Consider the following 25,667-nt stretch of genomic DNA (forward strand, 5'->3'; position numbering starts at 1 on the left):
TAAAATCAGAATATAAACGGCACCTCCCTCCTAACTCTGTGAGGATTGAAGGAGTCTACATAAGTTGCTTAGAATGGCACCCAAGATGAATGATAGAAGCCACACTTGCTTTTCTCGTCATCATCGTCGTCCTGTGCAGATGAGGGAGAGCAGAAGGGTGAGTTAATTGACCTTAAAGACTCTTGCAGGAAATGGAGGTCCCACTGGGGAAAAGGAGGTAAGTGCAAAGTAGGCATTTACTTGAAAATGTCTGCTTGAAAATACTCCCTCCCCTGGCACAGAGAATTTTTTAAAAGGCAGAGTTGTCTCCAAGTTTCTACTACTGTGGACAGACTCAGGATACTGGGAGTAAAGGATATGGCGTCCTATGCAGTGCTCCCATTTTGGGATTCATGGGGTGTTGGGGCCTGGTCCTATCTGACTCTCCACCAACCAGCCAGGCATATAGCATGCCCTTAGTCAACATAGACGGACAGAGGAAGGAAGGAACAAACTTGCCGTGATTGACTTACCTTGTGCCCCTCCTGTTCTATAAAGCAGGGCCTAGGATCCTCTGGCCCTGAAACAAACAGGAGTGCTGCAGGAGACTTCCGGAAGTATGGCAATTGCCAGCACAGTAAAGTATCTGAAACAGGAAAACCGAAGAGACTCCATTTTTAGAAGGGTTCCATCTCTGCTGTTTTCCTGCTAGGTCCCATTTCCTGCATCTAAATAAACCAAAGAAGTATGTTCCCACTCCAAGGGGGTAACAAGAAAGTTAGTCATTCTGAGCTTTGCACTAGGCCCTCAAACACCTGATAACATCTACCCAGATCCCAAACACTTTAGTTTTGAACAAACCTGAGAAGACGCTGGCATCAACGCCCTGTACCTTCCATGACTTATAAAATTAACACCTATTAATAACCTGTCACTCACCTTCCATTGGACCATATCCTGGATTACTAAAGGCAGGTACCCTGCACTCCTTTCCAATAGAAATCCCTAAACCCAAGCAACCACTAGATTTATTCCCCTTTTGGAGTCTCCCAGACACACTCTCTCTGCTCTTCTCTGTACTCAGGTATTCAACAAACTCTGTTTTCGCTTCCTCCTGGGAAACATTTGGTCTCCATCTTGCCTGTAGACTTGGCTGATCTGTAGGACCCCGGGTCACTCTGAGTCCTCAGACTAGTCTACCTGCATCACACCCACAACACAAAATTGATGTATTTCAATACTGCCCAATTGGTTAAGCGCGTCTGTGCTTGCTTTCAATTATTCAGTGAGCAGGGTTGGCACTGGATCCTGCGCCCTCAAGGCTACCGCCCTCACCCCCGCTTTAGGGTGAAGAGGGGGCTGTAGAGTGTCTATTTGGCATGTAGGCACTGATTGAAAAACAACTTTGTACCCTATTTATTGGCCATAAAGCTCCACCTTCCCACGCTGTTCCTAGATATTTCTCCAAGCTGCGTGGGACACTGTCCCCGGCTCGCCAATGAGTCAGGCGATTCCTGCAGGCCAGAGCCCCACAGAGCACAGCCTTGGGGAAAAGCAAAGAGTCGCAGATTTAAGTTTGCCTTGTCACCGCCTTCTGAGCGACTTCGGGCAAGTCTCTTGGCCCTCCCGACCTGGGATCTTGTGTGTTTCCTGCGGGGAGGAAACCTAACCTGGATGACACTCAGAGCAGCGCGGCTCAGCCGGAGTGCAGCGCGCCGGGCGCGCCTCGGAACTTTGTCCCAAGCGTGGAGCGGGGACCCGGGAGTGCAGGGGCGGGGAGCTCCCGCGGCAGGAGCGCGGCGACGGCGCTCCTCCTTTCTCCACGTCACGGGGGCCGCTCGCCGCTCTCCCACCCCCGGCCGAGGGAGAGCAACTCCCTTAGCAGGGCGCGCCGCCGAGTTGGCGAAAGGGGAGGAGGCGGGAGCGAGCCGCTGCAGCCGCAGAAAGGCCGGGATCCCGGAGCGTAGCTCGCGGACCCCGCCGGGCTGGCCTCTGCAGCCGCGGGGACCCCGCGTTCGGGGCTCCCCTGCTCCCTTTCGTAAGTCGACTTGGCCACGCAGGCCAGTGAGGAACGCCCGGGGCCGGGGTGCAGAGCTGTCCCGCGGTGGCGGGTGCGGGGCTCGGATCCCAGCCGCGGGGTGGCCGGGACGCCGGGACCCTTACCCCCTCGAGACTTTCACTTTCCCGCTGGGGAAAACTTGGGCGCCGCGTTGCTCTCGGGGGTGAGAGCTGGGGCGTCGGCCCCGGGGTGCCGCATCGGGATCCCGAGCTGAGCCCCCGCCTGGCTGCGCGCCTGCCGGTGTCGGCGCGCAGATGGAGCCCGGAGCTACTGTGGGCGACCCCGCCGCGCGCCAAGCGGACGCCGCAACTTCGGGAACCCGCGCGGCGGCCGGGAGTCGCGCGGCGTGTGCGCACCAGGGTTTCCCCAGACTCTCCCGGAGCGGTGAGGACGCGGCTCCGGCATGCGCCCTTTCCCGAGGCGGTGGTCGCGCAATCTAGGACCTCCCGGCCGGGGCGCCAGGAAGAACCGCTCAGGCGAGGGGCGCCGAGAGGCAGGGTCACGACGCTCGCTTTTCCCGACTAGCTCGCCAGCTTCGCCCCAGCCTCGGGCCGAGCGACGCTGCGGGAGACCCGGCCGTGGGCGTCCTCGCCTGGGGTAGGCGGGAGGTGAGTGGGCGGGAGCGGACGCGGTGCTCGGGAGTGGGCTGCTCCAGTGGCTTCTCCGTTAGCACTAGGTGCTTGGCGGGGGAAGTGGGGGTGTCTTACTAGTTTGGGGGTCGGAAGCTGCGGGGCGGACTTCCCGGCGGTGCCCTCCCAGGGACTGGCTTCTGCGCTTTTTTAAGGTCAAGTTTTCCTGCCGCAGAGCTGACCGGGACGTCCCCCCGGCGAGGTGGCAGCGCCTCTCCGGCAGGCTAGGAGCCTCCGGGGATCCGAGCCAAGAGGTCTGGACACTCAAGTCAGTTTACCATCTTAGGCGAACAGGGCGAGTGAACGGGTATTGCTCGTTAAGTTTTAGAACTGAATTCCCTGTCTTTGGGAGGTTTTTGGGGTCATTGTAGCCTGGGAAACTTGGGCTTTTACCCCCTTACTGGGCATGCGAAGAGGTGGTGTTAGCCCTTAAGCCCTTATTCTGTCCTCTTCTCATCCGTAAAACTGAAGAGCAACAAACCAGAATACTAAGGGAATCAGGAATAATATTAAGTATCCATGCAGTTTGGTAGGCATAGAAGTCACCCTTTTTGATCCTACACGCGTAAAACGTACCCTTATTTTTTTTTAAGATTTTATTTATATGATAGATGGATATCACAAGCAGGCAGAGAAGCAGGCAGAGAGAGAGGAGGAAGCAGGCTCCCTGCTGAGCAGAGAGCCTGAGGCGGGGCTCCATCCCAGGACGTTGGGATCCTGACCTGAGCCGAAGGCAGAGGCTTTAACCCACTGAGCCACCCAGGCGCCCCAAAACGTGCCTTTATTAAACTACTTATCAGCCTAAAGCGTTCTAGAACCCAGTGTCCCTTTTGACAGCTTTTTTTGATGGTGTCTTGAGGAAGTAAAATCTTAAAAAAAATAAGTTAATTATTGCAAAGAACATTTCCTGTGTTGCACTTTCTGAGGATCTGGTACTGTCTGAGAAATCACTAATTAGGATGCTGTTGGATTATCTTCTTTTATTAGCGTATAAACAATAGCCAAAGAATTCGGTTGTATGGTAGTAACTTTCAAAAACTGATAGGGGAATTGGGGGGGGGGGTTCCCCTCCTGTTTAGTACTTGTACTCATTCCAAAGTTTACAGTAATTTGCTAAGTGCCAGAATAATCACGGCAGAGTTAGGTAGGGGTGAATGGCATAATTGGGGAATAGGTCAAAGTTGGCACTTGATGACATCATGCTAAGAAAGTACTCTCAAGACAGGCAAGCAGTAAATAGTTAGCAATCTGCCTTTGAACGAACTCCGATCATGGCTTGGGGGAGGTGTGCAAGTAGAGAGTATGCATGACTGTGCCCAGCTTCCTCTCTTCCCCCTCCCTCTCTTGAATCACTGACTCCGGAGCTGGTTTGGGGAGTATGAGTTGGTGACCTGGGGCTTATCTTGGCACCACTGTCAGAAGTGTAACTGTGTCTGCTTCAAAGAGTTTCCTTCTTCCTTTGGGAAGCAGGAAGAAAACAGCAACATAGTGAGATTATGTGATGCAGGGTTGAAAAATCAATTCATCCGTCCAGAGTTATCGGTCCAGGTTTTTTAAGCATTTACTGTTGGGTCAGGCCAGTGCTGGGTGCTGTGGGAGAGCAGATGCGCTGAGTCTGGGATAGAGACAGGAGGCCTTCTTGGGGAGATTTAAGGTCAGAAGGCCTGAAGGGTGGGTGGGAGTGGCTTACACTAAGGGCAAAGCGGGGAGGAGAAGGAAGAAGCAAGCATTCTCCCCCCAGGGAATGGTGTGCCCGAAGACAGAGGAGAGCTAGCAGAGAGTTCATGGAATGGAGAAGTCCATTGGAAAAGATGATGCCATGCTTTGGGGCCGATACGTGGAATACATCCTCTGAACAGTTTCACCGCTGAGGGTATCCTGGTGAGATTTCCATTCAGAATTCCTAGGTTGCTGTGCGAGAGTGGATCTAAGGTTCCCGAAAGGTAAACAGGGCTGTTGCAAGGGTGTGAGAGGCCTGGTGGGCTAGGCTGTGCCAGGGGCAGTAGGGTTACACAAGTGCTCAGACTCAAGGCAGACCCTGGAGTGACTTGGTGACTACTTTTGTGTAGGACAGGGCAGGGCAAGTCCCTCCAGGTTTGAGCAGGTGTTGCTGCCATTTACAAAAGAGGGAACATTAGAGGAGGGGTAGAGTTTGGAGGAAAGATAGATTTGGTTGATTGTGTCTGTGTTGGGGCACTATTCAAAGCCTGGGGTGGATGGGACAGGGGTGCAGGCCTGAACAGAGCCCCTACGTTCATGGGGAAGGGTAAGAGCCAGGCTGCGCGTCTCTCCCAAAGCCCACGGGGAGTGAGCACCCTGAGTGGGGTGGGGCGTGGTATGGGCTGAGCACTGGCAGTGGCCTCCATGCTTAGCTTCTTGGAAGCCACTCCTCAAGAGAGAGGCAGGACGGCGGAATGGCTTTTTTAAGATGAGAGAGCCTCACACATAATTTATATGTGAATGGGATGGAGCCAGTGGGCAGGAAAGGCTGTCTGGAGTCCATTTCCGGAAAAACAGTCTGTGCGGGATTGTGATATCAAAGTCCTGTCTTACAGAAACAATATTTTGAAGCACAAATGAGCATGAAATTTAAATTTTTACTTCATAGGCTAGACAGACTTCGTGTTTAGGAAAACACGGATGGGAATTGTGTCACAAAGCTGCAGCATAAGGGCAGAGGGGCCCTTGGAGCCAAACTTGGCCGCCGTCCCACTGCCTCCCGAGCATGTGGCCTTGGCTGAGCTTCCCGGGCCCAGAAGTAGCGCCACACCTGCGTGGTGCCTTTATAGTACCCTGTCCCGGGCTGTTGTGAGGGGAGTGTGTGTGAGTCATGCATGCAAAGTGTGGACACGCTGTGTGCATGTGTGCACTGTGCCAGCCCCTAGTGGGTGCTCTGTAAGCCTTAGTGCTGGTATTTTTATTGTGATCGTGCCCCTTCCATCATTGCCAGCTGTAGGATCTGAGAACCAGAGAACTTCGAGAACTTGTACAAGGCCATAGAACCAAACAGTGGCGAAGTTAAGGCTTGGATCCCATTTACCTGGCTCCCAGGCAAAGGCATGTCCTCTGTGTAGCACGCTAACAAGTGTCAGATGCTGGGGGCCAGGGAAAATAAATGGTATTAGAAGAACCTGGTCGCTGCTCACCAGACTAGAGAGAAGCAAAGCATATAGTATCAATGTCCTAGCTTACAGACTTTTCCCAAACAATTTAAAGGTGTATGTTTTGTATTTATTTGCATTGTTTTGTATGTCATTTTATATGCATCCCATATGCTGGTAATTTTCCTACTGGGATCGAAAGGCCAAAGCTTCAAGTATATAAGATCAAATAAAATTAATCAGGAATTGAATGCAGCTGGGTTGAAACCTAATGGGCCCCTGGGCATGGTGGGCTCAGTGTGGACTCTTGGGGGAAAGGACTGGATCAATATTTACTATTTTAGGGGCGCCTGGGTGGCTCAGTGGGTTAAGCCTCTGCCTTCGGCTCAGGTCATGATCTCGGGGTCCTGGGATCAAGCCCCACATTGGACTCTCTGCACAGTGGGGAACCTGCTTTCCCCTCTCTCTCTGCCTGCCTTTCTGCCTGTTTGTGATCTCTCTCTCTCTGTGTCAAATAAATAAATAAAATCTTTTTTAAAAATTTACTATTTTAGAAGATATGGGAAGCCAGATACCATTTGATAAAAACAGGTCACATTTAATATGTAATGAAGCTTGACCTGCTGAGTATAATACACAGGACAGGAGGCATGGAAGAAGACCAGAGGGAGACTGCCTGCCGTATAAAATGTCAGAAAATAAAGCAGAAACAGAAGCAAAATTTTGCTTTATGAAGCTGAACTAATAAGAAACACTAAGGGTCGGAAGTAAAGGTAGAACTTGTGTTCAGCAACATAAAATCTTAAAAAGAGCATAATCTTCAAAATAAATGCATGGGCTTTTAAAACTAGTAAATTCTCCCTAATTTGGACTTATCAGGGAATGGCCATGGTATCTTAGTAAAATCTCAGAAATACATTTTTTTTTTTCTGAATTACAATTTTCTTTTTAGAACACTTGTTCTCAGAGTGTGGTCCCTGGACTGGCCATACCGGCATCCCCTGCAAACTTAGAAATGGAAATTCCAAAACCACTCACATCTTTTGAATTGGAACTTCTGGGGATGGGTCCCCACAGCTTGTGTTTTTAATATTTGGAGCCAACTTTTATTCTTCTGGAATGTTTACTTCTTCAGTCTTTTTTTTTTTTTTTAAGATTTTATTTATTTATTTGACAGAGAGAGATCACAGTAGACAGAGAGGCAGGCAGAGAGAGAGGGAAGCAGGCTCCCCGCTGAGCAGAGAGCCCGATGCGGGACTCGATCCCAGGACCCTGAGATCATGACCTGAGCCGAAGGCAGCGGCTTAATCCACTGAGCCACCCAGGTACCCTACTTCTTCAGTCTTGACCTCCCATTTCCCTCCTGTGGTCACTCTTCTGCTTCACTTCTGTCAGTCGGTACCCTTGTGGAGGGTTGTACCCAGACACCAACCCATCCCTTCCTCTGTCCCAAGGTCTAGCCTGGTAGAAGATGCTTTCTTTTTTTCAAGATTTTTATTTATTTACTTCTTTGACAGAGAAAGAGAGTACAAACAGAGGGTAGCGGCAGGCAGTGGGAGAGGGAGATGCAGACTCCCCCCTGAGCAGGGAGCCCAACGCGGGGCTGGATCCCAGGACCACTGGGATCATGACCTGAGCTGAAGGCAGACGCTTAACTGACTGAGCCACCCAGGTGTCCGGAAGATGCTTTCTAAGAGTGCTCTGGGCCTCATGTTCTGCAGCTCTGTGGTTCTCATACTGTCCAGGACCACACTGATTTGGGTTTTGCTTTGCATTTGTTGCCTTTAAAAAAAAAAATCTTTTGGCAGTCTCCTATCCAACAAACTGTGACTCCTCCCAGACTTACAGTCTGCCAAACCCTGAACTGTTCTCTGCAAATACTCCTGTTAAACTCCATTTTTCCATCTGGTACAAGTGCAGTTAATTTCTTGGCCCTACATGTTAGTCTTTGTATTAATCAGCATTAAATTGCATCGTACTTGATTCAAGTTTGTCTAAATCTGCTTGGATCCTCCTTCTGCCCTCTTTCCTATAAACCTTTGTGTCCTCTGCTGATTTGGCTGCTGATGTCCTGGCCAGAGGAATTAATAACAATGTGAGTATCTTTGTTAGAGGCCTTCTTTACAGTTAATGAGGCTTAAAAAGTTGGCATCTTTTGCAGTCCTTGTGTGGCTGACATCCGAAGAATTGTCATCGGCCCCATCATTGTTTGCATTTAAATTATAGCTGCTCTGAAACATCCCTCATGGGGTTGCTCCGTGAGGACCATATTCTCTGACTCCAGCCTCGGTGTCCCCACCCGCAAGCACCCACCGCCCACAGCCCAGTATCCCATATAGTCACCTGCCGACACACAGTCAGGAACTACATGTCCATGATGAGGATTGCCCTCTCCCTGCTTTGTTTACACTGTCAGCTTAGGGGTTTTTCATGCATTTGTAACACAGAGGTAAGTTTTGGCTTATGTATTGGCAGATTAAGAGGAGAAATTTCAAAGTAATCGGAAGTGATACTTGTGCCTTGTCATTTCTCTGTGCTTCACGCCACCCCTCACTGCCACCGCCGAGCTCTAGACCGCCTGACTTCTGTGCTAAAGCTCACTTTTAGACAAGAGATTCAGGTTATTTAAAATTTCCTTAATGTTGAATTTTGTTCACATATGATTCTTAAGGGAGATTCTTAAGTTAATTAAAATTAGATAGTATAATTGCACCAAAAAAGTTTAAGAATGCAAAAAGCAAAACAACTTGATGGCAAGAATGCTTTTAGCCATGGTTGCTCGAGCACAGAAAAAGTGCCTGGAATCTTAGTCATGATCCTTATCCAGTCCTGTTGGAGCCCTCTCCTACAACCCTCCCCCCTGCACTGAAACACTAGCCTTAAACTAACTGCAAAAGGCTCAATAAAATCTAAGCCCCCTTTTCCTTCTCCAAGATGCTGCCAAACGTCTTTTGATGGGATGTTCTCCCTTACTGAGGCAACCAAAAAAAAAAAAAAAAAAAGTGCCTGGTGGTAAGGGAGCTCTTTGTTCCCTCAAGTAAATCTCCAGGAATACTGTGTAGTTCTCGCTCTTTGGTTGCTTTTCTCCCCACCCCCCCCCCACCCCTGCCACCCGACCCTTCGGAGGAGAGCTTTCTGTCTATGTTCAGACTTAGATGATCAGTCTGTCTGCTCTTGGATACAGGTTGGACCTATTTCTAAAGGTTCTGCAAACCTTGCTATTTCTCCCAGCCATTTTTCAGATCCAGACAGCCCATGACAGATAGCCGCTCATTCAGACCGCAGCAGAGGGTGGCCAGTTGTGCCCAAGACCAGGAAGAACTAGGCTTACCATAGCTCCTGGGCTTGCCAAGCTTCCTTTTCTCTTCCTTCTGCTCCTTTGCATCACTGTGGCACGTTTGGAATATTTGCATAGTTGTGTCCTTTCTTCACCACCACCACCCCTGTACATTCCACCTGAGTGCAGCAAGGAGGGGCTTGCTCTGGCCAGCCATGGTCTTCCACCCGGTTCTTCCTTCCTTTAGTCTTCCCAGCAAGCATCTTGCCCTACCCACAGGCGGCCAGAGCTCAATGTAGTCGCAGATGGGTCCGGAGACAGAAGTGAAGTGACACACGAGGCAGACACCAGTTAAGCTGCAGTGACTAGATCGGCAGGGGGGCAGTGGGGGGGAGGCACTTCTATGGAGATTATGGAGATTACAGAGCTGAAGGAATGGATGTGGAACTGGGGAAGAGATCCTTACTGTGCAAGAAAATCCCTTAGTACAAGAACCATTTCTCCATGCTAGTTGCTAACTTACCTTTTCTGAAATATTTGTATCCAATAAAATTGTATAAAAAATTGGGGTTTCTTGGGTTGTATTGTCAGGTCACCTAGGACCTCACTATTTACTTCTCTCTGGATTCCTCCAGGCAGGACAGCTTCTGGGCATATCTCTCCAGATTCTAACAATGCCCCTCCCTGGCACGTGGTGGGCACACAGTAAATGTTGGCTGGGTGGATGGGCAACCAGCTGAAGGGGGATAGAAATAGGATATAAGGATGAAGGTATATATAAAACATACACAAAATAAGTAAAAACGGGGACATGAATAGGTATTTGTATTCTCTTGTCTATAGCAACATTATTCGTAATAGTCAAAAGACTGGGAGGCACCTGGGTGGCTCAGTGGGTTAAAGCCTCTGCCTTGGGCTCAGGTTATGATCTCAGGGTCCTGGGAGATCAGGCTCTCTGCTCAGCGCAGAGCGTGCTTCCTCCTCTCTCTCTGCCTGCCTCTCTGCCTACCTGTGCTCTCTCCCTGTCAAATAAATAAAATCTTAAAAAAAAAAAAAAAAAAGACTGAAGCCACTCAGGTGTCCGTGGACAAACGCATGGTCAAAGTGCAGGGTGTACATACAATTGAGTATTATTCAGCCTTGAAAGGAAGAAACTTTTGACACGCTGCAGCATAGATGAGCTTCAAAGGCATGTTAAGTACAATAAGGATGGACACTATGATTCCTCCAATACAAGGGTCCTAGAGGAATCAGATACATAAAAAGAAAGCAGAGGGATGTTTCCCCAGAGCTGCCAAAGGGGGAAACAAGGAATTAGTGTTTGACGGGTACCAAGTTTCAGCTGGGGAAAATGAAAAAGTTCTGTGGGTGGATGTTGTGATGATTGTCAGCAGCGTGAATATATCTAATGGTGCAGAACTTAAAATGGTTGAAATTTTAACTGGATCCATCCGTCCATCCACCCATCTGCTCGTCCATCCGTCCGTCCATCCACCCATCCATCCTTCCATCTGTTTGTCCACCTGTCATCCACCCATGTCGTCTCCAACATTTATGGAATGGCTTTTCTAGGACAAACCAAGAAGCAGAGATTTTTTTTTTCTTAGCACTAATAATCAGAATGGTAAATTTTATGTTAAGTATATTTAACCACAATAAAATAATAGAAGAAAGAATATTTTTATGATCAAGATTTTTTTAGCACTAATAATCAAAATGGTAAATTTTATGTTAAGTATATTTAACCACAATAAAATAATAGAAGAAAGAATATTTTTATGATCAAGATTTTTTTTAGCACTAATAATCAAAATGGTAAATTTTATGTTAAGTATATTTAACCACAATAAAATAATAGAAGAAAGAATATTTTTATGATCACTAGATTACTAGATTCCAACAAATATGGAACAACAAAAGAGAAGATATTTTTTATAGCAAAGTAGTGAACCACAGAAGACTTGGAACCTATAATTGCAGAAGGAAGACAGCAGTGGCACCAGACTTACAGAGAGGTTTAAGATCATGCTACTAAAAATGAGTTGCCTGAATCCCGTTGGAGGCAGGGACTTCCGAAGGCTTGGAATCCTGCACGGTCCTGTTTACCCTATGATTCCCACTTAAAAAGGCAGGGGGGATCCTTTTTGAAAAATTCTAAGCCTACAGAAAAGTTGTAAGAATATTACAGTGGTCACAGGCTGATTTCTTCTTGCGGAAACCTTTGGTATGGCTTCTGAGCCATCCGGCCCCGCGGAGACCCCTGGCCATTGCCTCTCAGAGGTGGTCTCTGGGTGCAGGAGTGCTGGTGGCAGGTTTGGGGTGAAGCCCAGTCCTAGCTTGCAGAACAGCTGCTGGCCTCTGATCTTTGGTGCTGCTCCTACAGCTGTCGCTCGTGTAAATGTTTTTGACCCCTTACTGCTGTGCCGTGTATATGCCTGTCTGCTCTCCTGTCAGAATGCTCAGTGCGTGTGCTCAGTTAGTCATCCCAGCATCCGTATGAGTTAGCACCCTGGCCCACCTTCTCAGGGAAGGAGGCAGAGGACTCATTAGGCTGGTGACAGCTTCTTGGTGATGTCAGGACTTAAATTCAGAACCACTGGCTTTAACTGCTTTTTCCAAACCAGTTACGTTGTACACAGAGGTAGAAAGCAGGAGGGTGAGATGCAGGGGCTCAGGAGAGGCAGGGAAGAGAGGAATGGGGTCAGGCGGTTGAGGGAGGGAAGCATGATGCAACATGGTCACCCTACGTGGTACTGATACCTTCCTTAATAGGTAACAAGCCTGTTAATGCATAAGCACACCAGAAGGCAGGCTGCCTGCAAGGTGACTTTCAGGGATCATGGGGCCCGCCGCCCTGCCTGTGGCTAGAACCCTGCAAAGCAGAGGTTTGCTAAGAGCTGAGTGGTGCCTACCTGATGTGAGGTGAGCATGTGGGTGCCAATATCCGAGTTCATTTGGTAAATCAGGGGGTCTGTTCTGCTCAAATGTTTACCCGAAGTCCGCATCTGCCTCTGAACACAGTTGAGAAGGTCACATCACCTGAGACCTAGAATTTCACACTTGACCATCTACAGGATTGTACTGTCGTACAGGAGTTGTACCTAGTTGTTGTAACCTAGGTAAATGTAAGCTTCATCTTGCTTGTGTGTTTGTGTCTGTATGTCGAGTGTTGCCATTTTCATATGGTCATCATTTAAAGTGCATCTTTGCAAAGTTCCTTCTACATACAAGGGCTTATTTTTCTCATGTAACAAGAAGGCAGAGTGGGTGTTTCCTGCTGCTGGTTCAGTGGTTTGAGGATTTCGGGGCTGAGGTCTCTGAGACTCCTTGACCTTTTCTTCATGGCCCCAACATGGCTACTGTAACTCTAACCATCATGTCAGAGTTCCATGCAGAAAAGTGAGCAAAGGGGAAAAAGTACAAAATGGCATACCTCCCCCTGAGTCAGGCTCCTGTAAACAGTGTTCCAGATACCATACAGTATCCTGCATTGACCATTCCTCTACATTGGAGGCTGAACGGAAAGGCTGTGTGGTGGGTACATCTCTGCCAGCAACAATGTTGGGGTCCTCAGTAAAGAAGGGAGGGGGGCACCTGAGTGGCTCAGTGGGTCAAAGCCTCTGCCTTGGGCTCAGGTCATGATTCCCAGTGTCCTGGGATGGAGCCTCACATCGGGCTCTCTGCTCAGCAGGGAGCCTGCTTCCCCCTCTTTCTCTGCCTGCCCCTCTGCCTATTTGTGATCTCTGTCTGTCAAATAAATAAATAAAATCTTAAAAAAAAAAAAAAAAAGATGGGAGGGAGGATGGATGTTGGGGCGCAACTGACCATCTCTACCAGATCTGTAGACAACATCCTTACCTGTTGGGTCTGTTTCCGAGTTCATCTCCCTGAGCTGTTTTCTGTTCTGGCACCCTTATCAGACCGGTTTAATGACTGTTACTTTATAATCCACATGGAAATCTGAGGAGTCTGGTTCTTGTTTTTGCATTCTGTGTAGTTGGGTGTGTATGTTTGCTTAGACTGCTCTGAACTAAAAAATCTTTTACTTTTTCATGGTATTAACTTCAAATATAAACCTGTATGTTGAGACATGTTATTTTAATTAAAACCGTTGCTAGCATGCATCCTTGTAGGAGATGCCAACTGGAGAGTTTCCGGGAGTCATTTCTAGATTGGACTTCTGCAGACATTTCACATGAAATCCCTGCTTTTGGAAATTCCTCTTTGGTCAGGACTTTTTTCAGGCACTGCAGACTGTATTTGTTCCGCCCCTTTATCTTAATTTTAAATTCCTAGGTCTTAACTTTGTGGTGTCTGTACACACACAATGTACATACATTTTCAACCAAGAAGCACAGATCTTTGTGAAATGATGAAGTCACACTAGGGTAGCTGGTCTTGGGTTTTTTAGTGGAGTCCCAAAGCATATTGAAGTCTCCAGCTCAGCTCCCCACCACATCAACGAAACACAGAAAACACACAAAGACGCTTTTCTGATTATTTAAAACTGAGTGTGTCTAATCCATTCACAGAGAGTTGTGGCCTGGCCTTTAGCCATTTCTGCCATCCGTATCCTTCATTCACATCTGTTTATCCCTATGCTGCCTTTGTGATGTGGTTACGGGCATTAAAGATTCCACTTTAAGTGCACACATGCAAATCAGAGTTACTATACCTCATCGGCTGCTACCTAACCTTTGAGGAATTAATTCTGGACAGTATAAAATATGGAGGTAGACATAAACCAAATAAGTGCTTCTAGAAATTTCTGGGGGGTGAAATTACATGCCGACCTTGGGTGAGGAAAGTTTTTTTTCTCTTTCTAGCATACATTTTAAAGAAAGACACAAATGTTTTTCGGTTCAGTTTTTCTTCCATGTAGAAAAAGAAGCCAAGATATTTTCAACCCACATTTTACATTTAGAACATAAAAAATATATTTGGCTCTGTATTGTGTCCGGCTGAGTGTGGAAGGCAGAGAAGAGAAGAACTAAGAAAGGAATGCAACATTGCTGTTCATAAAGCTTGAGAGACAGAGGTCAGATCCATTAATTAACTTTTGGGGGGTAATATTTTCTATCTAAAAAGGAGGAAGCATTTTATTTAAGCCATTTCCATCGAAGCTAAAATTTAAGGGTGTAGATATTTTGAAATCCCACCCTTTTTATATTTTTGGGTTTTTCTACAGAAAAAAACTCTCAATGTCTTGCAACATAATGAGGGTCACAAATCATTACAAAATAGAAACTTCATTCGATAGTATCATTTATGGCCCTTTAGACTTCCTGCTAAAGACTTACCCCAGTCCTTTTGCCCAGCAGGATACACAATCAGCTTTTGATGTTTGCCCTGTGGACCAGATGCACCAAAGCCAGAACCAAGTTGGCCACCTCCCAATTTTTGTGACTATAAAAACCTGCCTGAATTCTGCACTTTTTTGCAGCAGCCCAGATTTCTGATGACCTTGAGGGGACCGCCATCTGGTAAATACAGCCTGGTATGGATTGCTCGTTTCTCCTATGACTTTAAATGACCCCCATAAGTCTCCCCAAAATGAAGAAACTCCAGTGAAGTTACTAGTTGAAAGAATTAACAGTGTTAATCAGTGTTGACACCCTGATGTTCATGCCAACCTTTTGCATTCAGAACTTTAGTCTCGAAGGTGGTGACCATAGAGTTCCTACTTGTAGACCGAAACTCTTAGCTGTGACAAGTTCTGCAGGTGCCTCCATCCACTTCCCCTCCGATGAGGAGGGTCCGCTTTCCTGCACCCAGACGGTGTTAGCTTGACAGTCTGAGCAACTGAGTGCGACTGAGTGCGGGCAGAGACCCTGTTTGAGGGTGTGTTTTGTGTGTCGCACTGCTGTGGTGTCCTCAGTCCTGCTCTGCATGGGACATGATCCTTAGGGATGCTCTAACACGTCGCTGCAGTCTTACACTGTCTGGAGAATTGCCCGTAAAGATACTGAACCAAGGGGAACTGATACAGCTTCTGCCATGCACAGAGTTTACAGGAGCTGGTTAGCCGATGATAACTGCCCAGAACTGGTTGCTTTGAAAGGAATTCTTTGGCTGTCAGTCTTTCAGATGATTTTGAGCAGATGGAGAGAAAAAGAAAAATCAACTTCTGATTAGAGTAACTATTCTCCTGTCTTTCAAAATCCAAGATGGGTGTATGTCCGCAGGAACGATATTTGCACCAGACATTAGCAAAAAAGAATGTCGTCAGGGAGTGAGAAAAAAAAAATTAGAATGTCAGAATGCAGGAAACAATGCATGTGCTATTTCAGAAAAAGAAAACCAAACCACAACGTATGGAGCCTTTCCCAGTTTTCCCAAGAAACCATTTCCTCTGGTTGCAGTCCTGTGCCTGAGTAGAGAGGTCCATGCCTGTGACCTTCATGATCTCATTGCCAGATAACAAAACATTATTCCATGTAACACATGGGAAGTAAGGATGTGCCCGAGATTAAATGACTTGCCAGGATGAGTTGAGTTGTTTGTTTTTAAGGTTTTATTTATGTATTTATTTGAGAGAGGGAGAGAGCGCGTACATGAGCAGGGAGAGAGACAAGCAGGCTCCATGCTGAGTGCAGAACCCCCTAAGGGGCTCGAGCCCACAACCCCCAAGAGCATTATTTGAGTGGAAGTCAAGAGTCAGACACTCAACCAGCAGAGCCACTCAGGCCCTGACTTGAGGAGTTTTTGATGGCACAGCCCAGACTAGAACTTGGTTCTTCTGATTTTGTCCCACTGAATGACTACCCTGTGCCAGTTAGGTATGTACCTGGATCTGGACCTAGAACAAGACCAAGGCTTGTCAGGGAGACAGAAATAAACAAGCAAACAAAGTTACTGCTGCTGTGATGAGTGCTTGAAAGAAAACAAGGATTCAACAGTCAGGAAAAAGACAAGAGAAGGATGATCAGAGAGGACCAGAGGAAAGGACATTTCTCCTACAGCTTGAAGGACGGTGAGGGGCCAGTAACCCCAGGATCCAGAGAAAAATGGTCTGAACATGGGGACAGCAAGTGCAAGGATCCTGAGGCAGGAAAGGGACTGGCATTCTAGAAACTTCGAGAAGGCAGCTGTTGCTTAGAGTGTATGGGCAAGAAGAGCAGAATAAGATACAGTTAGAGAGGAAAGTATGAACAGGAACTGCCTGGGCCTTGTGGCCATGGAAAGGATTTCTGGTTTTATTCCAAGTGCAGTAAAACCCCAGTGAAGGGTTTTAAGTGGGGGGGGGGGGGGGGAGTAGGACTAGAGAGGGAGAGCAGTCTGATTTATGTGTTGAAATTATTCTTTTGGCTATATTACAGAGAATGGATTAGAGGGACAAAAGGGAGGCTAGTGAGGAAGTTATTTCCTTTAGAGGCAAAGAGTTAGTGATGGCTTGGCCTTTGGTGGTTCCTGTGGAATGGTGTGGATGTGGTGGTGGGTGGATTCAAAACACATTTTAGATGTAGAACCAACAGGGTTTTACTCCTGCCAAGAGATTGGAGAGGCACCCTGGCATTGTGGTTAATACCATAGGCTCTGAAATTAGGCCAGAGTTGAACATCCTGTCCTCCCTATACTAGCTGTTTACTTTCAGTGTCTCAATTTCCTAATCTGAAAAATGGGCACAGTGATGGGGGGATAAAGAATGAATGATAGGGATAATAAACCTAGTAGGTTTATTGAGTGGAATAAGTAACACAAATAGTATTAGTGCTCAGGATAGACCGTTAGGAAATGACAGGTATGGGTCCATTGAATCTGGGAACGTGATGATTTTTATTGACTTTGACCTGAACAGTCTGAGTTGAGGGAGAAGCCGAGCCAGGCTGGACAGAATACCACCATGAGGGCTCTAAATCCTGTGCAATTAAAGTCCCCGCTCTGTCCAGGCCCTCCAGGGGGAGCAGTTGGATGTACAAACGTGTACATAACAGAATAAACACATTCCTGGCATCCCAAGAATAAAACGGTGTTAAATGATTGCTATGAAAAAAAAAATGGTGACTGGGACTCTGTTTTCTCATCTAGAGAAGGAGGAAGTTGAACTCCATTACCATTAAAGTCCTTGTCAGTTTTAGGATTTTGCTTCTAGGTTTCTGCAGGAATTATGCGATAATTTAAGCTTTGGTGAAGAAGGCCCAGAAAAGTAAATTCTATTATTGAAATGGTTTTTTTTTTCCCCATAGAAGAGTATGTTGACCTCAGAAGTGGTTTAGTTTCTAACAATTATGGGCACAGTTTAGAATAGGACTTAAGTGTATTGTGAAATGCAAGAAACAGGTAAGACAATACCTAAATAGCGAGACTCCTGGTTAAAAAAGCAAGCCCACAGCAGTGTCTTTACTGAAAATAGTCTGGAAGGACATCCTGGCCAACAGAATGCTTTTGGCAGGCGGTTGGATTACTGGTGAGCTTTATTTTCTTCTTTAGACTTGTCTTTATCATTTTTTTTAAAATGGAAGTGTTTACTTTTATAAACAGAATGGAAAAACACTTTCTTTTCCCTTTGGAGCCTATAACCTCTTAATTATTTGAGGATTTGTATCGTATTTTGGCCGGAGTCACGTCATTCTTGTCTTTTTCGTGGTTACTGTTTACCTACTCACAGTCTGATCATTACTTGCCTTTGCTGTCTTCCCTCTAGAACAATGAGAATGTTAGGTCAGCTGGGCAAGAGCCTTGCCTTTCTGCTCCTTTACTGACTCTGCAGGTGCTGTGGGGTGTTAGAGAAATGCATCTTGGGTGAGTCATCCTCCCACTGATGGTCTTCTCCAAAACTTTCTCTCGATTTGATGATGAGCCTGTTACCCAGGGCAGAATCAATGACCTTAATGAAATCAAAACGCTGTGGTAGAAGGACCTTAGCTTACTCAGCTAGATGAGGGGTTTATTTATTTATTTATTTATTTATAGTGAGTTCATCTTTATATTAATGTTCTTAAATGATGATTCTTCTTTGTAAAGCTTTAGGAACAAACAAAATCCTGACATTTCTAAATCAGTCAACTCTCAAATCCCATTTTTCACGCTAACATGTAATGATACCACGTTTAAGAAGTTAAAGGGTTCCCCACAGGGGGGATATTCTTCATGCAGAGAGAAATTTCGCCCAGGAAGTTTGCTAAACTAGTTAGTTATTCTCAGAGAACCCCAACCAAACCAAGTAAGTCGTCAGTGACGGGATATAAGACAAGAATTCAGGTGAACTAGCTTGCTTTTCCTTTGATGGGTTCCATGGCCGGAAGGTTGACTGGTCTCCTGGATTGCCCCAGCCTCTGACCGCAGGAACAGAGTGTGTGCCTCCCCCAGCAAGGCTCCAGGCTAATTCTCCATGTACGGAATCCCTTAAACTGGGTGGAGGGGTCTCAGGGTGAGGTGATTTGATGTTCATTTCCTGTTTCAGCTTTGGGACGGTCAGGTAAGACATAGTAATGAGAAATTTTATTCAAGGACTGAAACCGTTATGTTCCAAGAGACAGTATTAGTATTACCTAGAGGGTTAAGAATGCATCCCAGGAACACAGTTCTCTGGGTTCAAGTTTCAACTGATGGGGATCCTAGCTCCGTATAACCTTGGGTGATTTCTCAGTCCCCACGGGTTTTAGTTTCCTGTCCTGTAAAAGACAGATGAAGGTCGTGCTCACCGCATCAATCCACTGAAGGGCTGCACACACGCAGAGGACCTAGAACGTTGCCCCATGTAACGACTCCTTGGGGACTCTACGTTCATAGTAATGCTGATATTAATTTAATAAAGAGTACCTAGAAGCATTCAGGAATCCATTCTAAAACATTGAATTTATGTCAGAATGGGAAAATGGAAGGTAGATTAAAAAGACAGGACAGGGGCGCCTGGGTGGCTCAGTGGGTTAAGCCACTGCCTTCGGCTCAGGTCATGATCTCAGGGGTCCTGGGATCGAGTCCCACATCGGGCTCTCTGCTTGGCAGGGAGCCTGCTTCCCTCTCTCTCTCTGCTTGCCTCTCCATCTACTTGTGATTTCTCTCTGTCAAATAAATAAATAAAATCTTTAAAAAAAAAAAAAAAAGACAGGACAGTAAACCAGAGGTGTGGGCGGGATCTTTAAGGAAGTCAATGCAGAGGAGGATGGGGTAGCTCTTCGCTCAGGTGACTGTGATGCAGGTGAAGATGATGATGAAGATGAAGCCACAGCCAGTACTGGCCAGGCAGTCCCGTGTCAGGACTGTGCATGCCTTACCCCGTTTAACCTCCAGAGCCCCATAGGTGGCTGCTGTGATTAGCAGACTTGTACTGATGTGGACACAGAGATGGGGGAGTTTGAGCAACTTGCCCAGGGTGCAGGTGCTCCATAGGCTGTTTCTGAGATGAGTGGAGGGCCTCCTCTGGGCAGAAGCCCCAGCTGTGTGGCTGGAGCAGGGGACGTGTACTGTGGCACCCGTGTGGCATCCGCCTTTCTGGTGCAGCCTCTGAGCGAGGTCTTAGCTCTCGGCTACTCCCCTGTTGTCCTTTCCACCTCTTGTGTTGGTCAGAAAAGGGGTCAGTCATTTCCTTAACATTGTCTGCCTGTCAGCGCATCCTGTGTAATGTACTAGAAACCCCAAGGTTTGGAGTCAGGCACGATGGGCACAGGTGTCAGGTACACTGTGCCTCTCTGTGGGGTGACCCCATTCACATGCAGGGGCTCCTGTGCCCTCGCAGCAGCTCGAGGGGATTTCTCATTCCCATTTTGAGACAAGAAAACTGGGCTTCAGAGGTTAAATATCCTGAAGCCTCTCCCCGACTCCGTACTATCTCTCCCAAGCGCTGCCCTCCCCATCTGAGTTACTGGAGAGGAGTGTGGGTGTGCAGGGAGGGAGCAAGAGAGGCAGGGGAGTGGAGGGAGCAGAGAACACCTAATCTGCAAATACGGATGGTAGATCCTTCATTCCTGGTCCCTAAGCTAAACCAGAGTCAGTGCTTTGGTCCTCAGCCGCCTCCTCCATGTCCTGATTTTTCACTCTCCCTCCTCCCTCGGGAAGGCAAGCATGCGCTATTTGGCAGTCCTGGGTTTTGAGACTGCTGACTTAAGGAGGGTTCGAGGAAGAGCTGCTAATGGTTGTAGCCACTTAGCCCTGACTACAATTATCATCACTTAGCTGGGTGTATGTTTTGTGCGCCTGCTGTTTCTTTTAAGGCTGTAAACAGTGCCTGGAAAGGCGGGGTAAAGAACAGGGTTTATGGAAAAGGCCTCATTCACCATCGTTGTTGGTTCTTTATTGAATTATTCAAACAGACCTTATTTCGGCTGAACTAGAGCGATCCAGCCTTGTTATCACGTCCTTCTCAGTTGTGTCTTCCTCCCTAGTCCCCGTGTGTGGCAGTGAACTCCGCAGTGGACCGGGCTCCTTACTTGTCTGGGCAGGTGGAGGGTGAAGTACCCCTTCTCCTGTGGGTGGGCACTTATTTGTAATGTAATTATCAGACTACTTCCTGGCAGCAAAACGCCTGCCTGCTTCCTGCTCCTGGGGCCTGAAGAAGGAAGCAGCCGGCATTGGGTGTTTGCAGAAGGTGGCGTCGTTACACTCGTCTCCTAGGAACCATGTGGCCCACAGGACTGCAGCCTGACCCCAGCAAGGTCTGCTCAGACCTCAGGAGCTCATTCCCATCGTGGGGACTCCTGAGTTCAGGCTGCAGGTGGCAGGGAGTTGAGGCAGGTGCCACACTGGGCAGGTACCTGCCCGCAGCCCACCTGTACCCTTTGTGGCTCCCCATGGGTGTCACACACAGATTCTCTCCAGAGGAAAGCAGAGCCACGGTTGGAAACTGTGGTTTCTCACTTCCTGAGGCTTTCGTGCCCTTAGAGATTCTCACCAAAGCCGGGAAGAGGCCCACAGTCCCTTTCAGGATTTGACAAAAGTTCTTTCACACCAAAGGGCTTACACTTCCCCGATGACTTGGGACAGGGTGGTATTGGGGGGCTGCTTGGTTCCCCTGATGTCTGGGGCTGATCCGTAAGGAGCTCTCCTCCTTAAAGATTCCCAGAGTAGGAAAGGAGAAGAATCTGAGAGCCAGGTGCCTGGGCTGTCCCAGTTCCCTCCCCTCGTTGCTTTAAAATCACCTCTCATCCCTGGCTGGTGAAGCTCAGACATGCGACCCAGAGCCAGTTCCCACAGGACTTCTCACAGCGCCCCTGCCACCAGTGCCCAGTCACCTTCCCTTTCTGGGCAGGCAGCCATGCCCCCTATCTCAAATCAGGCTTTCTAGGCACCAGACTGGAATCAGGAAGTGTGTGCTCCAGGGGTTCTCAGGAAGGATGGGGAAGCTTGGGTGCAAGGAGCCCCTGGAAATGGGTGACAGGACAGGGAGCCAGCCTTTGCTTTTTTATGTATACATGAAGATGATAGTTACATGGTACGTCCTAAGCACCGCAACAACTCTGGAAGTCTTTCAAAGCCTCTAGAAATTTAAGGGGATTGGGGCATCTGGGTGGCCCAGTTGGTTGAGTGTCTGCCTTTGGCTCAGGTCATGATCCTGGAGTCCCCAGATCCATATTTCACATGGTGAAAGGGTAAAGAGTAAAGGGAGCTCTCTGCGGTCTTATAAAGGCACTACTCCCATCAACCAGGGCCCCATCCTCATGATCTAATCACCTCCCAGAGCCTCCATCTCCTAATGCCATCACCCCAAGGCTTAGGTTTCAAAATGTGAATCGGGGAGAGACATAAAGATGCAGTCTGTAACAATGGGCTTTCCCCATCTGACTTCAGATTTAGATCTCATAAGGATCTGAAGGGAGACTCACTATGGATGCCCCTTTTAGGCTCAGGTGGGGCATTCGCATCTCCCCTGACCCCTAAATGACATCTAACGGTGTAGACCAGTTCTGCCCAAACCAGAGTTTCTCTCCCCAAATACGCTAAGCAGAAATGCAGACAGTAAAAGTTACACAGTACCCATATTTTAGGAGTTTACATAATTGGCCATTCTGTTTGGTAACTAACATCTCTCACAATTCAGATATAGTTAACACAGAATACCGCAAAATACTATCATTCTGTATATTCTCATTCCTTTTTTTTCCTGGATTCTCATAATGGTGAGAGAACCTTGTCTTATTTACCCCGGGGCCCAGCATTCTGCCTGGCATGTAAAAGGTACTACCCAGTGAATTTTGATTGAACTGAACTAATTTTCTCTTAGTTCTCTTTCTCGTATTTCAACTGAATTACTCCTTTTTCCTCTTACAGAATGAAGGCATTCAAATGTTGTTTTAAATACCCAGCACAGCAGAAAGTTTTCATCTTATTTGTAACTCTGTGGCTGTTCTCCCTTTTGAAGCTTCTAAATGTGAAAAGCCTTTTCTTCCCTCAAAGAGGTATTTACTTGGTCGAGTCCTTCCTGAGTACCTCGCCTTTTGTAAGGAACAGGTACACTAATGTGAAGAATGAAGTCAGGTATGACGTGAACTGCTCAGGGGTCTATGAACAGGCACCTTTGGAAATCGGCAAGAGTCTGGAAATAAGAAGGAGAGACATCATTGACTTGGATGATGAGGATGTCGTGGCAATAACCAGTGACTGTGACATTTATCAGACCCTGCGAAGGTACCATCAAAAGCCCGTTTCAAGGGAGGAGAAGAGCTTCCCCATAGCCTACTCTTTGGTCGTTCATAAAGACGCCATTATGGTTGAAAGGCTACTCCATGCTATATACCACCAGCACAATATTTACTGCATCCACTATGACCATAAGTCACCTGATGTCTTCAAAGTTGCCATGAACAATTTAGCCAAGTGCTTCTCCAATGTTTTCATTGCCTCCAAATTGGAGACAGTGCAATATGCGCACATTTCCAGACTCCAGGCCGATCTGAATTGCTTGTCAGACCTCCTCAAGTCCTCAGTTCGGTGGAAATACGTTATCAATCTGTGTGGGCAAGATTTTCCATTGAAGTCAAATTTTGAATTGGTATCAGAGTTGAAGAAACTCAACGGAGCAAATATGTTAGAAACGGTGAAACCCCCAACCGGTAAAATGAAAAGATTCACTTATCACTATGAACTCAGACAGGTGCCTTATGAATATGTGAAGCTACCAGTAAGGACAAACGTCTCCAAGGAAGCCCCCCCTCATAACATTGAGATATTTGTTGGCAGTGCTTATTTTGTTTTAAGTCGGGCATTTGTGAAATACATTTTCAACAGCTCCCTCGTTAAAGACTTTTTTGCCTGGTCTGAAGATACGTACTCGCCGGATGAACATTTTTGGGCTACCTTAATTCGGGTACCAGGAATACCTGGGGAGATCTCTAGGTCAGCCCAAGATGTGTCTGACTTGCAGAGTAAGACCCGCCTTGTCAAATGGAACTATCACGAAGGCCTCTTGTATCCGCGATGTACGGGCTCCCACCTTCGAAGTGTGTGTATCTTTGGGGCAGCAGAATTAAGGTGGCTGATAAACGATGGGCATTGGTTTGCTAATAAATTTGATTCTAAGGTGGATCCTGTCTTGATTAAATGCCTGGCGGAAATGCTTGAAGAGCACCAGAGACAATGGATCACTTTATCTTCAAAAAAATTACTTATGGCTAAAAATCCCATAATCACATCATGATGAAATCATGATAGAAGGAAGGTGTCTGATAAATAGAGCTCTTATGGACTTGTATGCTCTACTGGGCATACTGGGGTTCCACTTGAACTTAACCTCCTCAGAGTTTGCGAGGTGTCCATAATTCCATGCACAAAGGCGACAATTAGCCTGAATTTGGTTGGGTGTTTTTATGTTTGTTTCCTTGTAACCTTATGGAGCTAAATCAGAGATTCTAAATGGTCCATTATCAGAGCTCAGAAACTACTGAGCTCCAGCTGTATGCCAGATACTTTTATAGAAACACGTAGGAATTAAATCCAAATTGCAATGAGTTGTACAATGCCTTCAAGGCTTGCCCTAGCTCCACAGCAACCTTAATATCTTACATTTTCCTCATAGCAATCAAGATTCTACAGAAAAGGTGTTGGAGTGTGGGATAATCATGTAACCATTGAAACCACCAGTTTCAGGGTAGTGTTTATGTTCAGTGACCAACACTCCACTTGTCTTTTAATTCAGCTCCCTAGACTCTTCTTAACCATTAGAATATTTGAAGGAGAAACCACTACCTCAGGAAAGCTCAAACAATTGTCCAATTTCTTCCTTGCCAAAGCATAATTTTCCTATTGGTGCCTCACCCTTTGAGTTCAGAGTCCAAAGACTCTGTTGGCGGGGCATTTACAGTGGGTGAATGTCAGGGAGGCTGGGTGGGGGCTGAGGGGATTGGGATAAATGGTGCCTGAAGAGAAACAAAGGGATCTGTAGGACTTTCACATCATGTTACACAATGACTTCGTGAGTGATCTCTTTTTAATTCAATTAGTTCTTTAAAATTATTGATTAAATATAAGAACTTGATTAATAGTTCAAAGTGTTACACTCCCAAACGTTGAACCTAAGTCTTCTAGCTCCTAGATTATCATATGTAGGGTTCTTTTATAGTGGAATTAGTGTAATTTTGTTTTATGGAACCATTAAGCTAAGAATCACTGAATTTTCTTGAAAAGGTTTGTAAAATATGACAGCTTTCTAAATTAACTATTATGGTAATTTAAAATTTTTGCTTACGTCTCCAGTAACTATCCAAGTAGAATCCAAGCTTAAACTTACAAAAACTATTTAAGTCTACTGAAGTCTCCTCAGCTTAGATAGAGGAAAATTTAAGTTTCTTAATGACATAGGAAGAATATTCATTAATGGTATTTTGTAAAACCTACACCTTAGAAAACTACCAGACGAATCAAATATACATCTATTTTAATGTCACTATCTTGTACCTGGGGTGAAGTGGGACAGGAGCAGGGTCCTGAGAACAGGTTGTAGTATTTTTTTTTTTACGTCTCAGGAAACATGGAACTCATGTAAAAATTTTTTGCTGACCTTACGTTTCAGTGTCAGCCTCAGCATCTACATAAAGATGTAGTAATCAAGGCCAATGTGAGACTATTTGAAAGACTAGAGTAAATATTTTTGTAAGTGCCTGTGTTCTACCTGTGAAATGTACTTTGTTGGTTTTAAAATGTTTATGATACTGAGAGCCAAGTGGCACCACTTCTCTCCCCTTCTTCTCTGGAACTCATTTTTCTTTCTCTTTTTTCCCCCTACCTCCTTCAAATTACTTTATTCTCCAGAAACAACTATGACCAAATTCCTCTTCTTAAAAATAAGTAACTGTTGAGGGCCCCTGGGTGGCTCATTCAGTTTAGTGTCTGATTCTTGATTTCAGCTCAAGTCAGGGTCATGAAATCGAGCCTCACGTGTGGGGCTCCGTGCTCAGTGAGGAGTCTGCTTAAGATTCTTTCCCACTGCCTCTCTCCACCCCAAAATAAGTAAATCTAAAAAAAAATAAAAATAAAAAAATAATTGTTGGATAGAGTTAAGTTCTGCAGAAAACACTTAGAGTTTGATTGTGTTTGTGTCTGTGACAAGTTAAGTCATTTTGATCTGTGGGAGCCTCAGTTTTTCTGGTCTTGATAGTACTTGGATGCATACCCTGGCTTCCTCACACATTCGTGTGTGTGTTTGTGTGTGTGTGTGAGAGAGAGAATCAATTAAAATAGTGTGTGAACTG

At 46.5% G+C, this 25,667-nt stretch overlaps 1 protein-coding gene across 7 annotated transcripts; it reads left to right on the forward strand.

Moving 5' to 3' along the window:
* The first annotated feature begins 1,673 nt into the window (after positions 1–1,673).
* Positions 1,674–25,308, forward strand: GCNT4 (glucosaminyl (N-acetyl) transferase 4). 7 transcript variants are annotated; one of them, XM_032335948.1, is made up of 3 exons: positions 1,674–2,646; positions 14,367–14,542; positions 22,252–25,308. In XM_032335948.1, the coding sequence occupies exon 3, from the start codon at positions 22,253–22,255 to the stop codon at positions 23,615–23,617; it is 1,365 nt and encodes a 454-aa protein (XP_032191839.1). In that variant the 5' UTR covers positions 1,674–2,646; positions 14,367–14,542; position 22,252; the 3' UTR covers positions 23,618–25,308. The 7 variants fall into 7 exon arrangements, with proteins under 7 accessions (XP_032191839.1, XP_032191843.1, XP_032191838.1 ...); XM_032335952.1 differs by having other exon boundaries at positions 1,674–2,017; XM_032335947.1 differs by lacking the exon at positions 14,367–14,542.
* Positions 25,309–25,667: the final 359 nt, after the last annotated feature.

This window comes from Mustela erminea, chromosome 3, assembly GCF_009829155.1.
Source record: "Mustela erminea isolate mMusErm1 chromosome 3, mMusErm1.Pri, whole genome shotgun sequence".
NCBI classification, from domain to species: Eukaryota; Metazoa; Chordata; class Mammalia; order Carnivora; family Mustelidae; genus Mustela; species Mustela erminea.